The sequence below is a fragment of the Pteronotus mesoamericanus genome, unplaced genomic scaffold (assembly GCF_021234165.1).
Source record: "Pteronotus mesoamericanus isolate MK-2021 breed Mesoamerican mustached bat unplaced genomic scaffold, CSHL_Meso_final contig_105, whole genome shotgun sequence".
In the NCBI taxonomy this organism is placed as follows: Eukaryota; Metazoa; Chordata; class Mammalia; order Chiroptera; family Mormoopidae; genus Pteronotus; species Pteronotus mesoamericanus.
The window spans coordinates 11,869,845-11,890,022 of record NW_026555006.1 but is presented as its reverse complement, the minus strand read 5'-3'; the positions used below and the strand labels follow the sequence as shown (position 1 = coordinate 11,890,022).

Sequence of the window (20,178 nt, the reverse complement as noted above, 5' to 3'; positions counted from 1 at the left end):
TCCCAGGGTTACCACGGTATGTCAAAGGAAACAATGATTCTTATTTGGATGCATAAATTGCAATGTCTGACAAAAGAGCAAGGCACAAAACACTTCAACTGCACCTTGTTCTTTCCCTAAAAGTCTTATGAATTCTACTTACATATAAAATAAATAATCAAAGTTACTATTTAAATGGATAGTACAGGAAACACGTACTGAAGAAATTAAGCAAGAGTCAGCATTTCAGACCACTTGAGAGAGTTATATGGGTCTACCACATGGTCCACCTAAACTGAGAAACAGAGGAGCCTTGAAATTGCTGGAGTGTATCTCTACTTCCTTTCTCCTGCAACTCCTAATGAGAGGCCTCTTCCTCAAACCTTCTTGTCATATATCCCATGGGTGATATTTTACTGTGCATGTGAAAAGGGGCATTGCATTCTTTAGTGGTTCATGAGAGTCAAAAAGATGTTTTCCTATAGTATTCAAAACAAACGACATACACAGTTGTACTCATCTAATGGTACTTTTTAAAAGAAGTACTGATGTTTTCCTACAAGTGTTCAGGTATATTGAGTATAACATTCAATTCTAAAAATCTGTGATTTTGCTTATCTATCCTTCTGGCCTGAGCTTAAGCATCTTTCTCTGTGACACCTTCTCTTTGGCTCCCAAACTAGGTTAGGTCATCTCCGGTATGTCCCCATAGCATCATAGGCTTACATTACTGCATAAGGTACCAGACTGTTTACTCTCTGCCCCATTGTTTACTGCAGAGATTGTGCAGCTGACTCCATAGCACCAGCAGAGGTAGGCACTCAGCAAATGTTGAATAAGTGCATGAATATTTATTTTTATTTTTTTAAAAGATTGTATTTATTTATTTTTTAGAGTGGGGGGAGGGAGGGAAAAAGAGAGGGAGTGAAACATCAATGTGTGGTTGCCTCTTGCACACCCCCTACTGGGGACTTGGCCCACAACCCAGGCATGGGCTTTGACTGGGAATTGAACTAGTGACCCTTTGGTTTGCAGGTCAACACTCAATCCACTGAGCCACACCAGCCAGGGTACATGACTATTTCTTTATGAAAGTATAACTCATGATGTGCCCACCATATTTCCCCCTCACATTTATCAAAACAAGATAGTATAAAGAATCAGGAATACAATAAGATTTTAAAAACAGCCATTTGATTTGCTTCTTTGGATGGACTTCTCCCAGACAGGACTCTGATAGTCACATTAATTTCAAGTCAATCCCATCTTTTAGGGATATGGCCAGAGGGTGACAGACTACACTATATTTTTAATTACAAAAACAAGACATATGTTCCATCGCTATAGTAAGGTGGATCCCATGGTGAGGCCACTTTTACTCAGTAGGGTTTGCCAGCTAGCACTAAATCCAAGGGTTTCAGTTTCATTTGGCCTCTTTAAGCCCCAGGAGTTTTTACACAGCACATGTTTTCCACATGTAATTAAGTAATGGAGAGTGAGTTGTTATACATGACATTTAGAGCTGCAGGCAAGATCATTAATCTCCTTGGATCCCCGCACTGCCAAATATAGCAATTTCTTCTTCATAGTGTTAATATAGCTCTCTTCCTGTACTTAAATAGGTTAAAGAGGAAAACCTAGAGAACTAAATGTGTGGTGCATAGTAAGAACCCAGATTGTAGTGCACCTCTGGATGGTCCAGGGTAGAAAAATGCAGTATATCAGAGTCCTTATGTGGAACAGTACACAATTACATAATTCATGATTGTATAAAATGGAATGATGTAGGAAACAAGAAGGGGGGGAGTGATTACGTAAGTCGCTATACAGCAACTTACTAATTTTCACTAATGACTCACAGACCCTTTGTGAATTATAAATCAATTAGTATATGAATAAATACAAGTGTTAAAAGAATATGACAAGAACTTGACCACATAAATATACATCACTATAGACTAATTACCCTAGTTAATTAATATGTTGCCTGCAGCATATTTGAACAGCTTTCTGTAATTACTTTACTGTTAATCATATTCCTAAATTTGTGGCTAGTTCCCATTTTTATCGCAATTGTCAATAAATTTTAAAAAGTATTGCCAAGGTATAAAGAGCTAGAAATTTCTATATAATGGAAATGCACCGAGAATCAATAGTTCCAAATAAGGAGAAAATAGTGTCAAACAGAAGCACTAACTGTAAAGAAATACAATTTATAAAACTCAGTTTTTAAAGTAGTAATAGATATAACACAAGTTATATAGTTTAAAAGTATAATTGTATCTGTTGTGCCAAGATGATTTAACTGGTAACTTCCCGAAACTTGATAGTAAGTCAATACTGAACTGTTCCAGGATTTTGGTTCCTAAAAGGCAAAAGTGAGGTTCTTGTAACAGAATGAAAGAGGTAAAATACAGGCATAGGTTGAAAGATGTATCTACATGAGTAATGAACTAGACAACCAGCCTGAAGGAGACAAGATGTCACATTGGATAGCACCTAAAATGCACATGTTACCACATGAGAATAGGACTTACCTCTCATTATGCCGCCTCCATCACTGAGGTATAGAGCTGATGAACAATAAAATATTGGGTTGTTGGCCAAAAAGTCCATTTAGTTTTTCCATAAAATAAAAGACACTTTTTCATTTTCACCAATAACTTTGTTTATTTAAATATAAATAAATAAAATAGAGTATGTCAGCTCTCTCCTGCATGGTAGAATGTTGATTTTATTGACATCTCTATTTTGATTGCTATCAACTTCAACTGGTCTACCAAACCATGGAGCATTGTCCAGCAAGTACTCTCCAGCACAAAACTTCACAAACCACTTTTGACACATTTGGTCAGTCACAGCACCTTCTCTATACACTACACAAATCTTTTTTTGTGTGTTTCAGTAATGTTTTTACCTCTCTTGGAGTAATAAAGCATAATATGCCAAAAATGTTGCTTATTTTCTTCCATTTTCAATATTAAAATGGCTACACAAAAATTCACGAATTTTGATTTTTTTAAAAAAATGCATGCTGATAGGACAGCTGTCAAAATACAATATAAAAAAATTGTTTTGAATGAAGTCAGACAACTAAGTGCTATTAGAGCCATCTTAAGGAAAAAAAACAAATGAACTTTTTGGCCAACCCTATATTTTCTTGATTTTTTTTTTAACTACTTTAAGTTTTGAGACTAAATTGGTATTACTTATGTAAAAATCTAATATATTTTATTGATAGGGGGATTATTTTATGTTAATTATATTTATCTGTATTATACATTCTTCAATTAAACAGTGCTCTACTTCTTGTTAGACTCTCAGGCCATCGTTAAAAAATAGAAAGAGGAGGAGGAACTGCAGAAGCAGTAGCAGGAGCAGCTGACAGAGAAATAAACGAGATGTTTTAGGCAGGTTTTGCCCATGTCTCCTCTTCTAACATTTACCAGAAATGGCTTGATATAATGTCTGTAGGTATCTCTTAGAGTCCTTAATCATTATGATGATAAATAAAGCATTCTTAAACTGTGAATATGCTTTAGTTTAAAAAATATTCAAGGTTTTGTTTCCTGATTGGCATGGGGGTTGACTATGGAAGTGGGAGGCTGCCTGGGTAGAAGGGGGTAAGGGGGAAAAATGGAACAACTGTAAGAACATAAACAATAAAACATTAAAAAATATTCAAGATTCTGGAATTATACAAAGTACACATGAAGGAGTGATTCTTTTTATTCCTCCTCTTTCCTTCTCTAAGACTTCTTTCATCTCCTTCTTCCCCCTCTTTCCACCTTTTCCTGCCATCATAATCATCATCACCACCATCATCACTAGAGCAGTGAACACTGTTGGGCCCATATTGCCAGACAATCCATATGTATGAAAATATTAGATGATTTATGAGATAGCTATGGCATCCCCATTTTACAGACCAGGAAACTGACCAGGCTCACACAGCCAGAGGATAAAACCCAGTTTTAAACTCAGTAAGGTGAATTTAGGATTTGTTCTTTTAATTACTTATAAAAACCTCAGAGTTCAGTCTTGCTTTAGAAAATAATTTGTCACTTTAGTTAAGAGTTCTCAGGCAAATGAATAGTTCATTCTCTTACTTAAAGAAACTGAAACACTAATTAATAAAATGTTGGCATAAAATTACTAGATTTATCTATTGAACCAAACAAAAGGTTGTCAGCAGTGCATATATATCTCGATTCCATTTAAGCTCATTTTCCTTTACATTCTAAAAGTGGATATGACAATAGATTATTTAGAATTACAGCTGCATTTTTTTCTCTCTATAAAAATAGATATGGAAAATCTTTCTAACTTAGATTATTTGGGGAAGTAGTGCGGAAAGGAACTAAAGTATGGGTAATTATGTAAAATAATGACAAATATCTATATTTATTTTTATTTTATTTTTTCTATATGTATTTTTTAAATCCATAAAGGAAGTCAAACTAATTTACTATGATTGTTTTCTTTGTAGAATAAATAATCTACAATTGTTTAGTTGGATCTGAAAAAAAAATCATTCAATAGAGCTTTCTGAATGCCTACTATGTGCTAGGCATTATAATTTAGTGATTGTGTAAGAAACATCTATAATTAGATTACATATTTTGAGTGTACACTGATACTCCTAAATTGCTTAAAATCACTTTCAGTAAATAAGTATTCAGCAGCATGTTCAATTATTCTTACATCATTAATTTACTGAATAAATTCTTTCCTTCACTCTGATCCCTTCTGAATAATCAAAATTGAAATAATCAGACACGAAATTAATGGGGCTTTATTACCATTATTAAAATTCTACTCAGCTTTCTCTTCTCTATTCTAAACAACTCAAGTCATTTAACCTTTCTTTCTTGAAGGAGGAGGGTTCTATTTCTCAACTACTTAATTGCTTTAAATGATTTCCTTTGGACCCTATTCAATTTTCTTTTTGTTCTCTTTAAAACAGGATGGCCATTATGGGTAATAAAGGCCCCACAAATGCTGAATAGGTAGCAGTAACATTAATAACAGCACTGCACCTCCATGTACTGAGCACTTAAGTGCAGACACCATTGAGTGCAATATGTCTTCTCACGTAATCTTCACACAACTTTATACAAAGTTTTCAAGGCTAAGTGGTTTGAACTCTTTACTTGTATGGACTTCTCTCAATGGATATCCTAGACTCTTTTTTTAAACTTAATTGTTTTCTTTTTCTTTCTTTTTTTAGTAAAAGGCATTTTTATTGTTTTTTTTTTCCATTATTATTTATCCCCCTTATACCTCCCCTACCCCTGCAATTACCAAACTGTTGTCCATGCCCATGAGTCCTTTTTTCTTTTGGCTCAATCCCTCCATCCCCAACCCCCCCCCCCCCCCACCCATTGCTGTTTTCCTTATTTTTCAATTACAGTTCACCTTCAACATTACTTTGTATTGGTCTCAGGTACACAGCACTGTGGCTGGACAATCATACACTTCATAGAGTATTCCTCCCAATATTCCCATTGTCCTAAACCGTTGAGTGGCTGGCCTTTCCTCAAGTTTATTCATCTTTTAATCATCTAAGTCTAATTTTGTAAATTCTGGCAACAGGTAGTCAAAGAAACTCAAAAAGAGGACCTGTGACTACCAGCGAATGTCAAAGAGAGTAAGTCAGAGCAGGTCATCTTAACACACAAAGACATACAAGAAGAAGGAAGGTTTCTCCCTCTGGAAACAAGAGATAAAAAGTGGAAGGCCAGAAAATGCTAGTAAGTGTGAGAAAAAGTCACAACGTAGGATTTCTTTAGGAGCAAAAAAACAACACCCCCTGAGGCTGAGGTGATAGTATGTGAAGAAATATTTCAATCACCTGCATTAGTGCCCGTATCTAGGAATAAAATTACCCCTGTAATCCCAGAAGTCTCCTGGGATTGGATAGGTGTTACTGACCAGTAAGAGAAGAGGAAGAATAATCATCATCATCATAAACACCACCTAACACTTTTCCAGCCTTTACTCTATGCTAGACACTGTACTGAACATTACAAATTTTTGAAATATCACAATGAACTAGATATTCTATTATTTCCATTTTACATACAGCTAAGGTCCAAAAGGAAGAGAAACTGACCAACAGTTAACATACAGGGTTAGTTATGCCACCTAATAATAATTCAGATTTACCTGCCATTTCAGTCCAATAACAGAATCAAAGCCCATTTCACTGCTGATGAAAAAATGGTGGCTACCGACAATGAGGATTCCCAATTCTGGTTCAGTTTTGCCAAAAGGCCTCAGTCAGCTAGCAGGTGAGGTGTAGGTACATCTGGAGCCCCAAACACACCATGGGACTCCAGGTCTCAGAGCTCACACCTCCTCCCCTCTGGATTTCTCACCAGCACTGTTAATGGGAAGCTCCTCAAGTTTTCCTGGGTTCTGTTTTCCTGACTATTCTTTGATGAAGACATTAATGAGTCAGCATATATACCAAATGATGGTGACAGAAAGAGGAGAAGCTAGAAAGTGCTATTATATTTAGGGACAAGGTAATCGGGTCCAGGAAGGGAAAATTGTTGGAAAATTGAAATATGAATAGTAGCCTTGACTACCAATACTCTCATGTGAAACATGAATAACAAGAAAGCCTCATACTCAAAACTGTCTATACTTTTCTTACAGTGACAGTTACAAAAGGAAAATGTATTTTTAGAATACAGTGATTTTTGTTAGATAAACCAAAGATAAAATAGTCTTACATAAATAACGACATCTCCAGAAGAGATGACAGATTTTATGACATATTTATCTTACCTGATGAAAACCAGTTTGACCTTGGATGGGGCAGTCTTAATAATGGCAGATGCATTTTGGTGACTTCTTCCATACAGAATCTGATTGTTTATCTGTTTGGGAAAAAATAAAATGTACTTGTAAAAATGCAATATGTATATTTTGTATAAAATATGTATGTATATAGTTATACATTATACAAGAATATATCTATATATCTGGAATTAAACAGTGAAGTCCATTTATTTTTAAGAGTCTACATGTAGGACTTATCAGTGCCAAAAATCTTAATATTCTTAGTAGTATGGACTCAAACACTAATTCTAAACAGCTATTAAAATCTCTGAAATTCAGTTTTGAATGCAGTTAATAGAACACTCTGTCCTTGACTCTTTTGCTAAATTTGAAGAGCCAGTAGTTGAGCTAGATGCAAAACATTTGTGATATATGTTTCATTTCCTACAGCTTTTCCAGATTCTTAAAAAATGTAGAAAACAGATCAAACTGGTTTTGCCAACCTTCTGGAGGGCCCATTAAACAAGATTCCATAAACATGTCAAGATTATTACATAGCATAAATTTTGTTACTCCAGAGGAGGTAAATATTATATCCCCATTTTAAGTCAAATTTTAGATCAATTGCACAGAAACATTTTACTGTAAACAATCAATAAGCCCTCTGCTTTTATCCAACATGTGGTGGGATTTTGAACTTGAAGGAATTCACCCAAATATGATCTAAAAACATCTACATTCTAGATTTTCCCATTGATAAACTATGATGATAGCCATACTCAATTTTTTATTTCATCCATTGATAATAGTCCATAGTTTTGGCTTTTTCCCACCTGTCTTTAATAAGTAGTTAATGATGTATACTATACTGTCCTTATTTGACTGAGACCTTGATAATTTCTACTTAAGAGGTGTATATGTAGCACGTTTTATGAGGAACATTAAAAAGGAATTTAATGCTGTTTTTGTAATTAGTATCTAATTTGTCTGTCCTTGATATCTCTGGAATTTTGCATTTGAAGACACAAGTGAAAAAGGTATCATTTTTGCCACCATAGTTATAATGAGAAAGTGTATAGAAATGAACACTCAAAGGATGAAATGAAACTATAATATTTTTAACTCTAAATTGAGCTACTCTGTCACCTTGAAGTAGTAAAGCTGGGATTCATATTAAAGACTGCTGCAAAGACTAAACTTGAACTTCTTTCTTAATATGTCTCTCATTTCATCAACTTTTGTTCTTCATCAAGGCAATCAATCTCCCAGAAATCCATTGATCTGCATGCTGTCATTTCTCTGCACCTTAGTTTCCTCTTCTTTAAAAGAAACTGAAGCACCTACTCCATAAAACTGCTGTGAGAATTTAATGAGCTAATGCCTTTAATTTTATTTATAGTAATCTTGCTACCCAAAGGATTTTAAGCTTTTTATGTATTCAAAACTACTCACCTTTTCTGTTAAAGTTCTTGCCTTTCTCATATAGTGTATTTAAAAATGCTCACTCTCTGTATGATACTACAATGATAGATATGTGTCCTTACACATTTGCCCAATCCTACAGAATGTACGAGACCAAGAATGAACTCCACTGTAAACTATGGACTTTGGGTGATTATGATATGATATGTCAGTGTAGATTCATCAACTGTAACAGATGTACCACTCTGGAGGGGGATGTTGATAATGGAAGAGGCTGCGAATGTGTAGAGATGGGGTTATATGGGAAATCTTGGTAACATCCTCTCAATTTTGTTTCTCTAAAAAAAAGTATTTTTTTAAAAAAGTTCCCACCCTCAGGATTATATATTACTTTCTATTACTTTTTCATGTTTTTTTGTTTTTTTTTTTCCCTTAAAGGCTTTTTTTCTTCACTAACAGTGTGGTGAATTCAAGGGGGTGGAGGTGGAAGAGGGTATGGGGAGAAAAATGGTGATGAAAATGAAGTAAAAGAAAATAAAATTTTCTTATATCTTTTTCCCTAAACTTAGTTATAAGGGAAATGGTTAAATAAGTCATGCAATCATTAAGAGTAATGTGAAAAAGCATACTTAGTGACATAGGAAATGTTCAAAATGCCTTAAAGGGCAAAACTTAGTTACAAAATAGTATGTCTAGCAGTCACTTTTTTTGCTAACCGTATTTTTCAATCTCTTTACAATGAACTACAAATAAGGATTTTTACGTCACAATTTTGAAATGAGGTGATGCATGGAATATGCTTGATTTGACATCTGGCATTCAGGTAATTATTTGCAAATGTCTTTCCCACTGTGCCTGGCCTCTGCTTTTAGAAAGTCTTTGGTAAACCTTGATCTATCAAAATTCAGTCTTTGAATTTTATGGTACTAGGTTTAAAGTAATTTTTCTTATTTCATTTATACCATGCCCACCACGGCGGTCCTTGTTGCGTGGTAAGCATCAGTCAGGCTCACAGCTTTTTACTGAACTGAGTGAAACTCCTGGAGGGCAGGGACCAGGTGTCCTCCTTGTGATCTGCCCCAGCTTGTCAGGCATGGCCTGCACAGTGGCACTCAATGAGGACATACTGAGTGACACAGCCGTGAATGGAAGGGGCACTTCTGCTAATCAACTGCTAGGACACTTTCTGTGAGGTGGGCTCTGGCCTTTAAAGTGACTGAGATTTTAAAAAGATTTCTTTTTTGATTAGCTAAAGCATGAGCATATAAAAACTTGAGCTGTTTCATGTTTATGGGTATGCCTGCTTTTTAGCTGTGATCCTCCACTTTGATAGAATAGAATACATGGTACTATTATTTTAAGAGGGAAACATTACAGCCCAAATGAAGAAAACAGGTCACTAATTTTAATTTACCTAAAAGTAAATCTAAAGTTATGTCTTTTAGTATATGCTTTCTGAATATTCAGAGGCTCTGGCAGAAGAAGGGGAAAGCATCTTGCTTGTTGCTGATGTATTTTCCAGGCCCACAACTGTGGTGTTTACTCTTAAGGCAGCTGCTCCCTGCCAATGCTCAAAGGCCTCTCAAGAAACTGCTATTCAGTGGAAAACTGGGAACAGAACAAGGAACTCAGGGCAGAGGAAAACCTGATTTAACTGGATTAAATTGGGAGGGGGAAAAAAAAGCTGATCTCTGGATTAAAAAAATCCAAGACAAAGCCTCTTTTCTGACCTCGGAAATGACACATTAGCAACTTCAGCAGGGAAAAGCTCTTGTGCTTTCTTAGATCTTATTTAATATAAAACAATTTTCACTATTTAAATAAAAAGTATATAGCTTTCAACTACAAAAGCAGTTTTTATATTTCTTCATCACTAAAGGAAATAGACTCCAGAGAAAATTCAGTGAGTAATTAGAAAGTATATGATGCATTTTATGTATAATAAATTTGAGACTGTCACTCTGTTTCTGAGAGATGGCTGTTCTCTGAGGCATTATTCTTTAAACAACAGATGTAGGACACCTTCTAAGTAAAGCACAGACAAAAAAGAAAGCATTCTTCACTTCTGGGAGGTCCTTCAGATTAACTCTAATTAATAGTAGCTACAATTTACTGAGTGCTTACTCTTTGCCAAACACTATGCTAAACTCTTTATGCACAGTATCTCATTTAAAGCTCAAAAAAGAAAAAAACTAGGATATTATATACTTTTACTAGATAATGAAACTGGAACTTCAAAGGCTTGAGTAATTTGCCCAAAGTGATTTAGCTATTAGTTTAAAAGCCTATCATCATCACTTAGAGTTAAGCCCTCAAGATGAGGTTCTGGTCAGCATTGAATAATCTTAAGAACAAACCCTTATGTCTGTTGACCACAGAGACAGAGTTTCGGTCGAACTAGAGATAACATTTAGGTCTCAGTTGTGTTTCAGCTCTAGTCCTAGAAAAGCAGAAGACCCCATAGGCCACACTGTTGTGAAACTGGACAATGATGCCATGACCAAGGCCAGGATCAGATGCACTGACCAACCCCCTACCTGGTGCCAACCAATCAATAGAGGACATGACCTTAGAGAAAAGAAGAAGGAGAGGAAGAAGAGAAAGAAGAGAAAGAAGGAGGAGGAGGAGGAAGAGGAAGAGGGAAAGAAGGAGGAGGAGAAGGAGATGGAGAAGAGGGAGAAGGAGAAGGAGAACAAGAGGAAGAAGAAGATGAGGAGGAAGAAGGGGGAAAGGAGAAGGAGAAGAGAGGAAGAAGAGGAAAAAGAAGAAGACAGTTTTCTGTCCAAAGGAGCTTTCTAGGTTCTTGACCTGCAATTCTAGTTTTCTTATCTGTAGTTGGCTTCCTCTTCTGATTACTGACATAAAGGGCTTTCCAAGATCTTTGATGTGGTCATTGACTTTTATCTCAGCTGTGTCATTAAGTTTTATCTCAGTTTTGTGATCCCTGGTGCCAGAAAGACACTAATTTACCATGGTTAAGTTAGCTCATTTTTTCCTCAGTTTAAAATTTGCAGTTCAATGAAATGTCATTCAGGAGCAAGTTACAGCATTTCTAGGTACAGAAGACAATAGCCCCAAATGAGAAATATCTTATTTGTAAAACACCACATTCTAATGGGCTTTCATTGTGATTCATTTCCCCCTCATGGGTTGGTTTTATGCTACAGTAGTAAAACAAGACAACAACAATAAAAACAAACAAACAAAAAAACACCCTCACACTGATTTGAGGTAAATCCTCAGTACCAGAGACAAGATACTCAATTATAATATTTTATAGTCTATAGAAGAAGTAGAATTAATCCAGCAAAGATTCAACAAAAGTAAATGGATGTAAATCTTTTTGTTATACTACATATACTTTTACTTTTGAGGTCTTTTAATGAGATTTGTTTCAATAATGTTAATTATTCAAAACTATCATGAAGAGATAGATTTTCAACTACTCTTAATTTTCCATAGCTCAAGTGAACATGAATATAAATTTATTCTGGAGAGCAGCTCAATTAAATTATTTGCAAACTTACCAAATTGGACATAAATGTTAATTAACTTAAGCTCAGATTGAAAATATTAATTATACATAAATTTAAAGTTACTTCAAGCAACAGATTTGCCTGAGATTTGAATATCTTGTTATGTTCAACAGCATCTCCTTTGCCCATGCCTTTATTAAAGTAGAGGAATTTATTATGAACAGTAAAAATTATTATTAAAGAACTGAGTTGGAATTCTGGGAACTGGAATCATTGACATTGAAATCTGACAGTCTTTCTCCCTACTTCACTTTCAAATATATTTTAAAATTTACATTTCAAGACATTAGAATTCAAAGGTTTTTTTCTATAATAAACTATTTTATTGAGTATCACAGATGCAGAAAAAAGAACAAATCTTAAGTGTTTATAATTTGATGAATCCTTTTATAGGTTAATTCTTAATTTAACAACTCCACTTATAAGAACTTATCCTAAAAAAAGAAAAAACTTGGGGTCAAAATGTCTATTGTGGCTATTCATATAATAGAGAAAAAATGGAAAAACTACATTCATCAACCAAAAGCTTTATTATATTTGCCATCAACATCAATAAATGGAAAACTGTGCCACTAAAAGGATGTGAAGGAGGATGCTATAGATCTAGATTCAGTGCTGTAGAAAGATAACATTATTGAATAAAAAGTGACAAGTATCATGTAATCTATTCTTAACAGTATTTTCATTTATGTAAAAGTTTCTGTTCAAGTCTAAGGAAGGCTCTGTGAGTATCTTTACTATATGTCAGCAATGATGATATCTCTGGTGGGATCTAAAGTGATTTCCAATTTGTCTTTCTACATTGATATTTTATAATACCATTTAATAAATGCTTACAACATACAAGGCACACACACTACTCATGCACATACACACATCTTCAATACATTATTTCACTTAAGTTTCACACAAGTCAGTAGAGGAATGCATTGTTACCTCATTATACAGATGGAGAAATGGAGCCTTAGTGAGTTTAAGGAATTTGACCAATATAACACATCTAGAGCCTATATTTATAGTCAGATTTGTTTGAGTCCAAAAGCCTTTCTGGTTAATAATTAAAACCTTTTCTAAGGGTATTTATCTGGGGAGGGGGAAAAAAAAACCCCATAGAATAAGTAGCACATTTTTAATTCTATGGAATTTTAAATCCAATAACTGAGCTTCCCAAAATACAGCAGAAACCCCAGACCAAGAAATAGCCCAATAAAAGTATAGTTATGTGTTCTATCCATCCATTTATTTTTTTATTCAACAGTCTTTGTATAAGTGATGATGATACTGGGATTTGCATCATCATCATCACCATAGCTACCATGTAGTATGTTTTAGATACCAGATTCTCTGAAAGTCACTTTGTAGGAATACTTGATTCAGGCAGATATGGTCTCTGTGTGCCCTCAGGTGTCTGGTACGCTAATAAATGACACAGCCTTTGGACCAAATTATCGCACTGCCATGTGATGGACACAGGCATAAAGCAAGAAGCGATCATCTGTTCTTGGAGATGTGTGGGCTGGCCTTGAGGAGTTGACAGGAGCTTAGCAGGCACAGGGGAAAGGGAGCAGTAGGAAGGGTACGAGGACTGAGGAAAAGCATAGGCAAAGAGATGCAGATATTATATGCAGCTATTATATCATATGCAGGTACTATATTCTTTCTAGGAACTACAGTTACTTCAGTGTAACATTTTTGGGGGGTGGGAGATAGACTAACAGAGGTTAGAGGTAACCAGTTCCTGTTCAAAAAAACCTTGTGCACTTGCTGAATATTTACCCTTTCCAAAAATCTCGGGCACCAGTCCTCATCAAGAATGACTCCCGCTTTCCAGACTACTGCTTCCGCGTTACAGGTGGGAAAACCGAAGGGAAGTCAAGGGGCACCGGGCCGGGGTGAAAAAGGGATGATGACTACAACTTACAAGAAAACACAATTTCACTAGAATAAAAAATATTTGGGAGTAAATTATCACATTAATTTTTCTCTCAAAAAGACAAAAATAATATACATCAAGCTCCAATATCTTAATATTTTGTGCAAAGGAGCAGGTTTTTAAGGACTAAGTTTAATGGATACAATGCTGAAATGAGGTCTTCTGCAACTTCAATTTATTTCTTGTTTAGTACAATGTTCCCAAAGGAACGCATTCATTTAAAACGCTTAAGCATGAAAGATTTATTTTCTCTCAAGCAAAACTAATTAAATTGAAATACCTTCTAAAGACAAAGTAATAGTAATATGTAGCCTATATCTTTCTAAATTTGATATATTGGGAAAATACTAAGATATTCTTTTGACTCCTAGATGCTGACAATTTTGAAAAATATTGACTTCAAGGAAGTGAACAGAGAAATATGTTTATGTGTTGCTCTGATTTTCAGTGTTTCTGTGGAAGTTGTTTTAGGTTCTGTGGAAGGTCTGATTGTTATAGGTTACTTCATTGGCCAAATGAAATAGGTGTCTGTAGATAATTTCCTATTACCTATAGGGCATAAGAAGGGATAAGTAACTGGCAGTAAAAGTATTAGCCTCTTTAATATTGCAGGGGAATCAGGTTTTCCTAGGAGGCTGATACATTACAACCTAGTTTTATTAATGGTATTGTTAGTCACATAAATAAATAGAATTCATGTGACCTGATCTAAAATTCTTACCTCCAAAAACATCATCACATGCTATGAGTTAAGACATTCCCCAAACTAATAAGCTGGAAAGGCGGGTTAAAGATACCTTTCGAAGAACTTTGAATATTATGATAAGGAGTTTTGACTATCCTATAAGTTAGTGTCCTTTTGTGTTATATTTAAATTCATTTTAAAACATATGGGTAACCTAAATAGGTACAGAAAAGTTACTTGACACAACACAATGCCAAACTATAATTTATAAAAAATCTCATCAGATTAGAAACAAAAGGGAACTTCCTAAGCTTGATAAAGGATGTCTATGAAAATCCTACAGATAAGATATATTTGTATATAATTATCTAACACTAAATGTCTTCCTTATGAGATTGAGAATAGAGGGAGGGCAAGGGTGAGGGCGAGGGTGAGAGAGAGAGATGGGGGGAAGGAGGGAGAAGAAGAAAGGAGGAGAAATGTCATAAAGATCGAAAAGGAAAAGAATAAAACTCCCTAAACACAGATGGAATTATTGCTTACCTCTGGAAAATGCTAAGGAATCAGCAAAAAACTATTAGAACTAAAAAGTTTAGCATGATTATAGGAATATAGTACTATAATTTTCGCATGAGTACAAGGGCAATATATAAATGTGTAAAAATAAAAATTCTGTTCATAAGAGAATTGAAGAATATAAAATACATGGGAATACACAACTGGAAATGCAAAATTTCTACACTGAAAGTTATGAAACACTACTAAATGGAGAGACATCATGTTTATAAATTGGAAGACTCAATATTGTTAAGACGTCTAGCCTTCCTTAATTAACTATAGATTCACTACAATCTCAGTCAAAATCCCATAGGAATTTTTTTTAAAAAACAGAAATTTACAAGTGGGTTCTAAGAGTCATATGGAAATTCAAGGGACCTAGAATAGCCAAATCAATTTTGAAAAACAAGAACAAAATGATTTAGCACAACCTGAATTCAAGACTTGCTATAAAGCTTCGGTGATCGAGGCAGTATGGTAATGGCGTAAATAATAAGCAGATTAATATTAGAGAACTGAGAGTCCAAAAAGAGATACACTGTTGTATGGTCTAATATTTGAAAAAGGGGAAAGAAATTCAATGGGAAAGAAAAGTCTTTTCAACAAATGGTGCTGGAACAATTGGATATCCACATGGCAAAAAACCCCTCAATCCCTATCTCACGCCACACACAAACATTAATTCAAGATAGATCTTAGAAATAAACATGAATGCTTATCTCATCATAAACTCCATAGAATATATATATCCTTTCAATACAGTATTTTTTAGTAAATGTTTATACACAAAGAATTTACATCTACATCCCCAATACAAAGTAAAACATTTTAAACATAATGCTGTGAGGGAAAGTCCTGAGCTATAGTTTAAGTACAAAATCACTCAGAGGACTACACACTCAGTATCAACAAAGAGAATGGGCAGTTCGGATGCTGGTGGAACTAACAGAAACCACTGTATGCAAAGCACCTATGTGTTAGCAATCACAGCACTTGGTGGTTCTGCAATGATACAAGGCACTTTCATCCTACCATGATAAGTGTTACCTGTATACAATTATTTTAATTTATTTCAGTTATATTTTAGGAATTTGTGGGGGAGGGTTGGGGTTGATATGTAATACGTAATTTTTCCTGACTTAAAATAATGGGAAAGAGACTACTTTGGTTTGAACATCTGATTTTCATGTTGGATTACTGATTGTAGACTTACTTTTAAAAACTATAATTAAAACACACATAGACAACCAAGTTTTTGATATGTGAGCAGTTGTTTGATATTGGTAGTAAGTCAACTTGGAATAAGAATTTTACTAACACTTTTCTTTCAGACTTTGTGCCCTGAGATTGAAGAGTGACTATAAGTGACTCTAAATTCCTACTGTACGAACAAAGCAAAATACAGAAATAAATTGTATGTTGAGGCTGATATAAGGAAACCCTTCCAATAATCGAAGAGCATATCTTTCCAGGCTGCATTTCAAGCATGGTCACTGCAATAGCCATGAGTAAGACTGGAAGACGTGGGGAAGAAACTGGAAGAAGGAGGGAACAGAGGCCAGAGAACTCTCCCAGTGTCAGGCATGTAAAACCCGAGGGGAAAACCGCAGGAAAGACAAGACAGTCTCTAGAGGCACTGTCAAAATCTAGCTATTCTTCCCACATGGCCAGTTTCTTCCCCAGCACACACCCTTAACCCTATTTTTTTAATATTCTTTCCACCATAATCTAAGTTTCTTCAATTATCTTCACTTTTACTTTCTGCTTTCAAGGCACTTTCTCTCCATGATTTTAAAATCATGGAGATCATGGCTCATTGGAGAAATCCCGCATGAAGCTTTCGTAGAGTGATAAAGAGGACGGCTATAACAAAAATCAAATGATTGTCATTCCTCCAAAGGATCAGCAAGAACATTGGTCTTTAGCCTAAATATTTCAGCAGCATGAAGACAATGAAGTGTGACTTAATAATTCAAAACTCTTCCCCCAACAAGCGAGAGACAGAAACAAAAATGGCAGAAATAGAGGTCAAAGACTTCACTGCAGGAAACTCAGAAAAGAATGAGGCCACCCAAGATAAGCTAGGTTTTTACATAATATTTCCTGCAGCCTGAAAATACAATCTTAGCTCTGTAACCTATTGAGAGGGGGTAACTATTAGAGGAGCTCTCAAATTGGGCAAGAACAACCTCAAAAAAAGATTATTTTTCTTTTCTGCTTCTTGAGAGATAGGTATAATTTCACTGAATTCAAAGTGGCATTAAATTTTAAGAAGATAAAAAGAGTACCATTGCATTGCATTGTGAGAAACTACTTTAGAGATTTTAAACTAGCACTAGATTAACCACATTAATCTAGATCTGCCCAAACTACAAAATGATGAGAAATTCACTTATTACCTTCTAGAATCACTATTAATCCAGAACTATATAACTTAAGAACAAAGCCCTTACAGTCAATAAGCTAGTGTTCACACACTGATTCTGCCCCTTGGTGTCTCAGTTTCTTTTTTTGTAATACAGGTATTAAAATAGCACTAACTTTGACTGGGTTGTTATAAAGTTAAGAGAGGGAATGCATTTAAAAAATTTAGCACTGTCTTGTAATTAATAATAAGTATTCTATATTAGCTCAATTCCCAACACAGCTCCCCCACCCCCAAAGTTCTCTTAATAAGCACATCTTTTTATAACTCAAATGAGATATGACACAATGGATTACTTAGGGAAGATGACTTAGCAAGACACAGATAGCTGTTGGTTATAATGCTGTAATGATGAGGTGGGAGTGTGGTTGGGGGAACTGCACTTAGAAGAAAGGAAAAATGTTGCACGCACAGCAGAAGTTTATGACTGTTTTGTGTATGAGGCTGACCAATCAGCCAGCCCTACATTCTTCTGTTGGCTTTCCAAGTTGTGAATTAGACTGTAGGTTATTTTTAAGAGTCTCAAAATGGGATGACTCTAGCTTTGCATATGGGAAGATCATATTCAGGACCTGCTTCAAGTATTTACAGTAGTCAGGTTTGTTAAAAAAAGTTCAACCAATTTTTTAATTACTTTACTGAACTGTAATAGTTTAATATTAAATTACATGCTTAAAATGTAAAATTTGACATGTTTTAACACTTGTCAAACCACTGTCACAATAAAAACACTGGTCAATCAATTTATTTTTGCCCTTTTAGCTAATATAACCCTATCTGTGTTAATAAAACTATAGAAAAAAGAATTTTTTTTTTGCAATTTTGAAATCTCCCTACTTTCTGCTCCATAAACTAGTGTTTCTACAGTGGGATATTTTATTACATGAAGTCCTTAGGGCCTAATTATTGCATTAAGAAGTATACTTTATAAAATTAAACCCATGTATGATAATTATCTAAAAGAGTCAATCTAAGACAGAAGCTTTTAACTGTAGAATTGTATCTATGGATGCACAAAAGTTAGTGATTTACTTACTACTGTATTGGGTATGCTTCTAAATTGCATCTAAGTCTTCCAAAAGATTTCAAAAATAATTCACGGGCAAGGAGCAAAGAGTGAAGGATCACCGTCTGGATGGGCATGGGGGTAAAGGCCTGCGGGAGGGGTTTTGTCAGAAAGCAGCTACAGGTACCCGGGTCTGTCATTTAACGTCTATGGTTCCCGTTTTTCCTTCTTTGATTAAATAAATACTACTAGACAAGAACGGGGTTTACCTGTAGTTGCATGTCTTTATCCCTGGCAAGTATGGAAAATATTCATGCTTTTTTATTTTTATATATACATGCACAATAACAAGATTTAGTTTGGCTGTCCTGCAGGTAAATGTCTCAAAGGGAATGCACTTCCTTTATCTTGAAGGACGTGGTGGGGGGCCAAGACGCAGCCTACATGCCAGCCCAATGGTTCGTGTACTTCCTGTGCCACCCACACGGTTCCTTCTCACTGCTCTGTAACCTGACAAATCATTCCAATTCCCTGCACAGCACTATCAGCTCTCCCTTCCCATTTAAGCACTGTAGGGAAGATTAGAAATAAATCCTACATTCTCATGGCAGAACTATGCCCAGGCCTGGGCATTTTCTGGGATTAATTGCTTAGGGAAAGTCAGTACTCTAGTGCAGCGGTCCCCAGACTTTTTGGTACCAGGACCGGTTGTTTGGAAGACTGGGGTGGGGAGGGGGAGCTCAGGCGAGCATCGCTTGCTGGCCTGCTGTGGAGGGGGGCGGGGGGAGAAGACAGGAGGCGCAGCTTAGGCTGCTGACCGGCACTGGTCAGTGGCCCGGAGGTCGGGGACCATGCTCTAGTGCAAGTCTCATTCCAGTCTATCCCATGTGCTGCCCCAGCTGGATCGCAGTGAAGGGAAAAGATGCTGAGATTTAATCATATTGTCTTCTGGAGGCTTAACGTAAGATTTCCTTTTTACATGATCTGGGCCATCGATCGACAGAGCTTGGGGGCTGCTCTTCCACTACAGCAATGCAGTCCCACAGCAGCAAGACGGACAGTGACCGTCCTGCCACAAATAAGTCACCAACAGGGCTCTTGTAAGATGCAGAGCTTCTGACTTCAAAGAGACCACAATGTATGTTCAACCAGTCTCTTCTACCTCCTATAAATTAGCCTCAGCATAGGGCTTAAAGCAACTCAGATCAACTATAATAAAAGGAGGCTGTGAGGAAAGTAACAACAAAGCAATCATGAGAAGTAATAGAAGCAAATGGTGGAGCTGTAAACCTAATCAAGATGGGGATAACTTTACCTCAACTAAGGAAGGAAGCCACAAAACTAAAGAGAATGTGGGTAGATAAACAAATACACAGATGTGCTCTAACCTAGAAATCTAGTAAGTATAATCAGAAAACCCATTGTACATGCCTCCTACATAATGTGGTACCCTTCTCCCATCTAATACACTGCAATAGCCAGAGAACAGCTATTGTAATGCTGGCTTTGCCTTTCCTGCACTCATGAAATCAATTTCTTATTCTCAGTTCAAAAGCACAATGGATTGAATATCATGCTATATACAAATTCCTGACATATCACAGAGAAATGATTGAAATTTTTTCTCAACTCTACAAAGAAACCAGGGGAATATTTCCTACAGGAATTTTTTTCCCTGTCATCCCTGAGCTAGAGCCAAAAGGCACATGAGAAGATGGGTTATAACTGCTTAAGAATCCGGGATGTGCATTTTTCCATTCTCTCAGCTTTTCAAGATGCTGCATGGAGTTTACTGAGGAGTAAGAAGGTGGTTTTCCTCTGGGACACCCTTCAGAGACAAATGCA

The 20,178-nt window shown here is 35.8% G+C and overlaps 1 protein-coding gene across 4 annotated transcripts in view; it reads right to left on the bottom strand.

Annotated features, from left to right (window-relative positions):
• The window catches only part of PATJ (PATJ crumbs cell polarity complex component), a 295,047-nt gene that overhangs the window by 108,257 nt on the left and 166,612 nt on the right, over positions 1-20,178 (bottom strand). For all 4 annotated transcript variants that reach the window (XM_054574004.1, XM_054574021.1, XM_054574012.1 and 1 more), the window contains exon 28: positions 6,775-6,866. In XM_054574004.1, the coding sequence (XP_054429979.1) occupies positions 6,775-6,866 (92 nt within the window). The remainder of the gene's footprint in view (positions 1-6,774; positions 6,867-20,178) is intronic.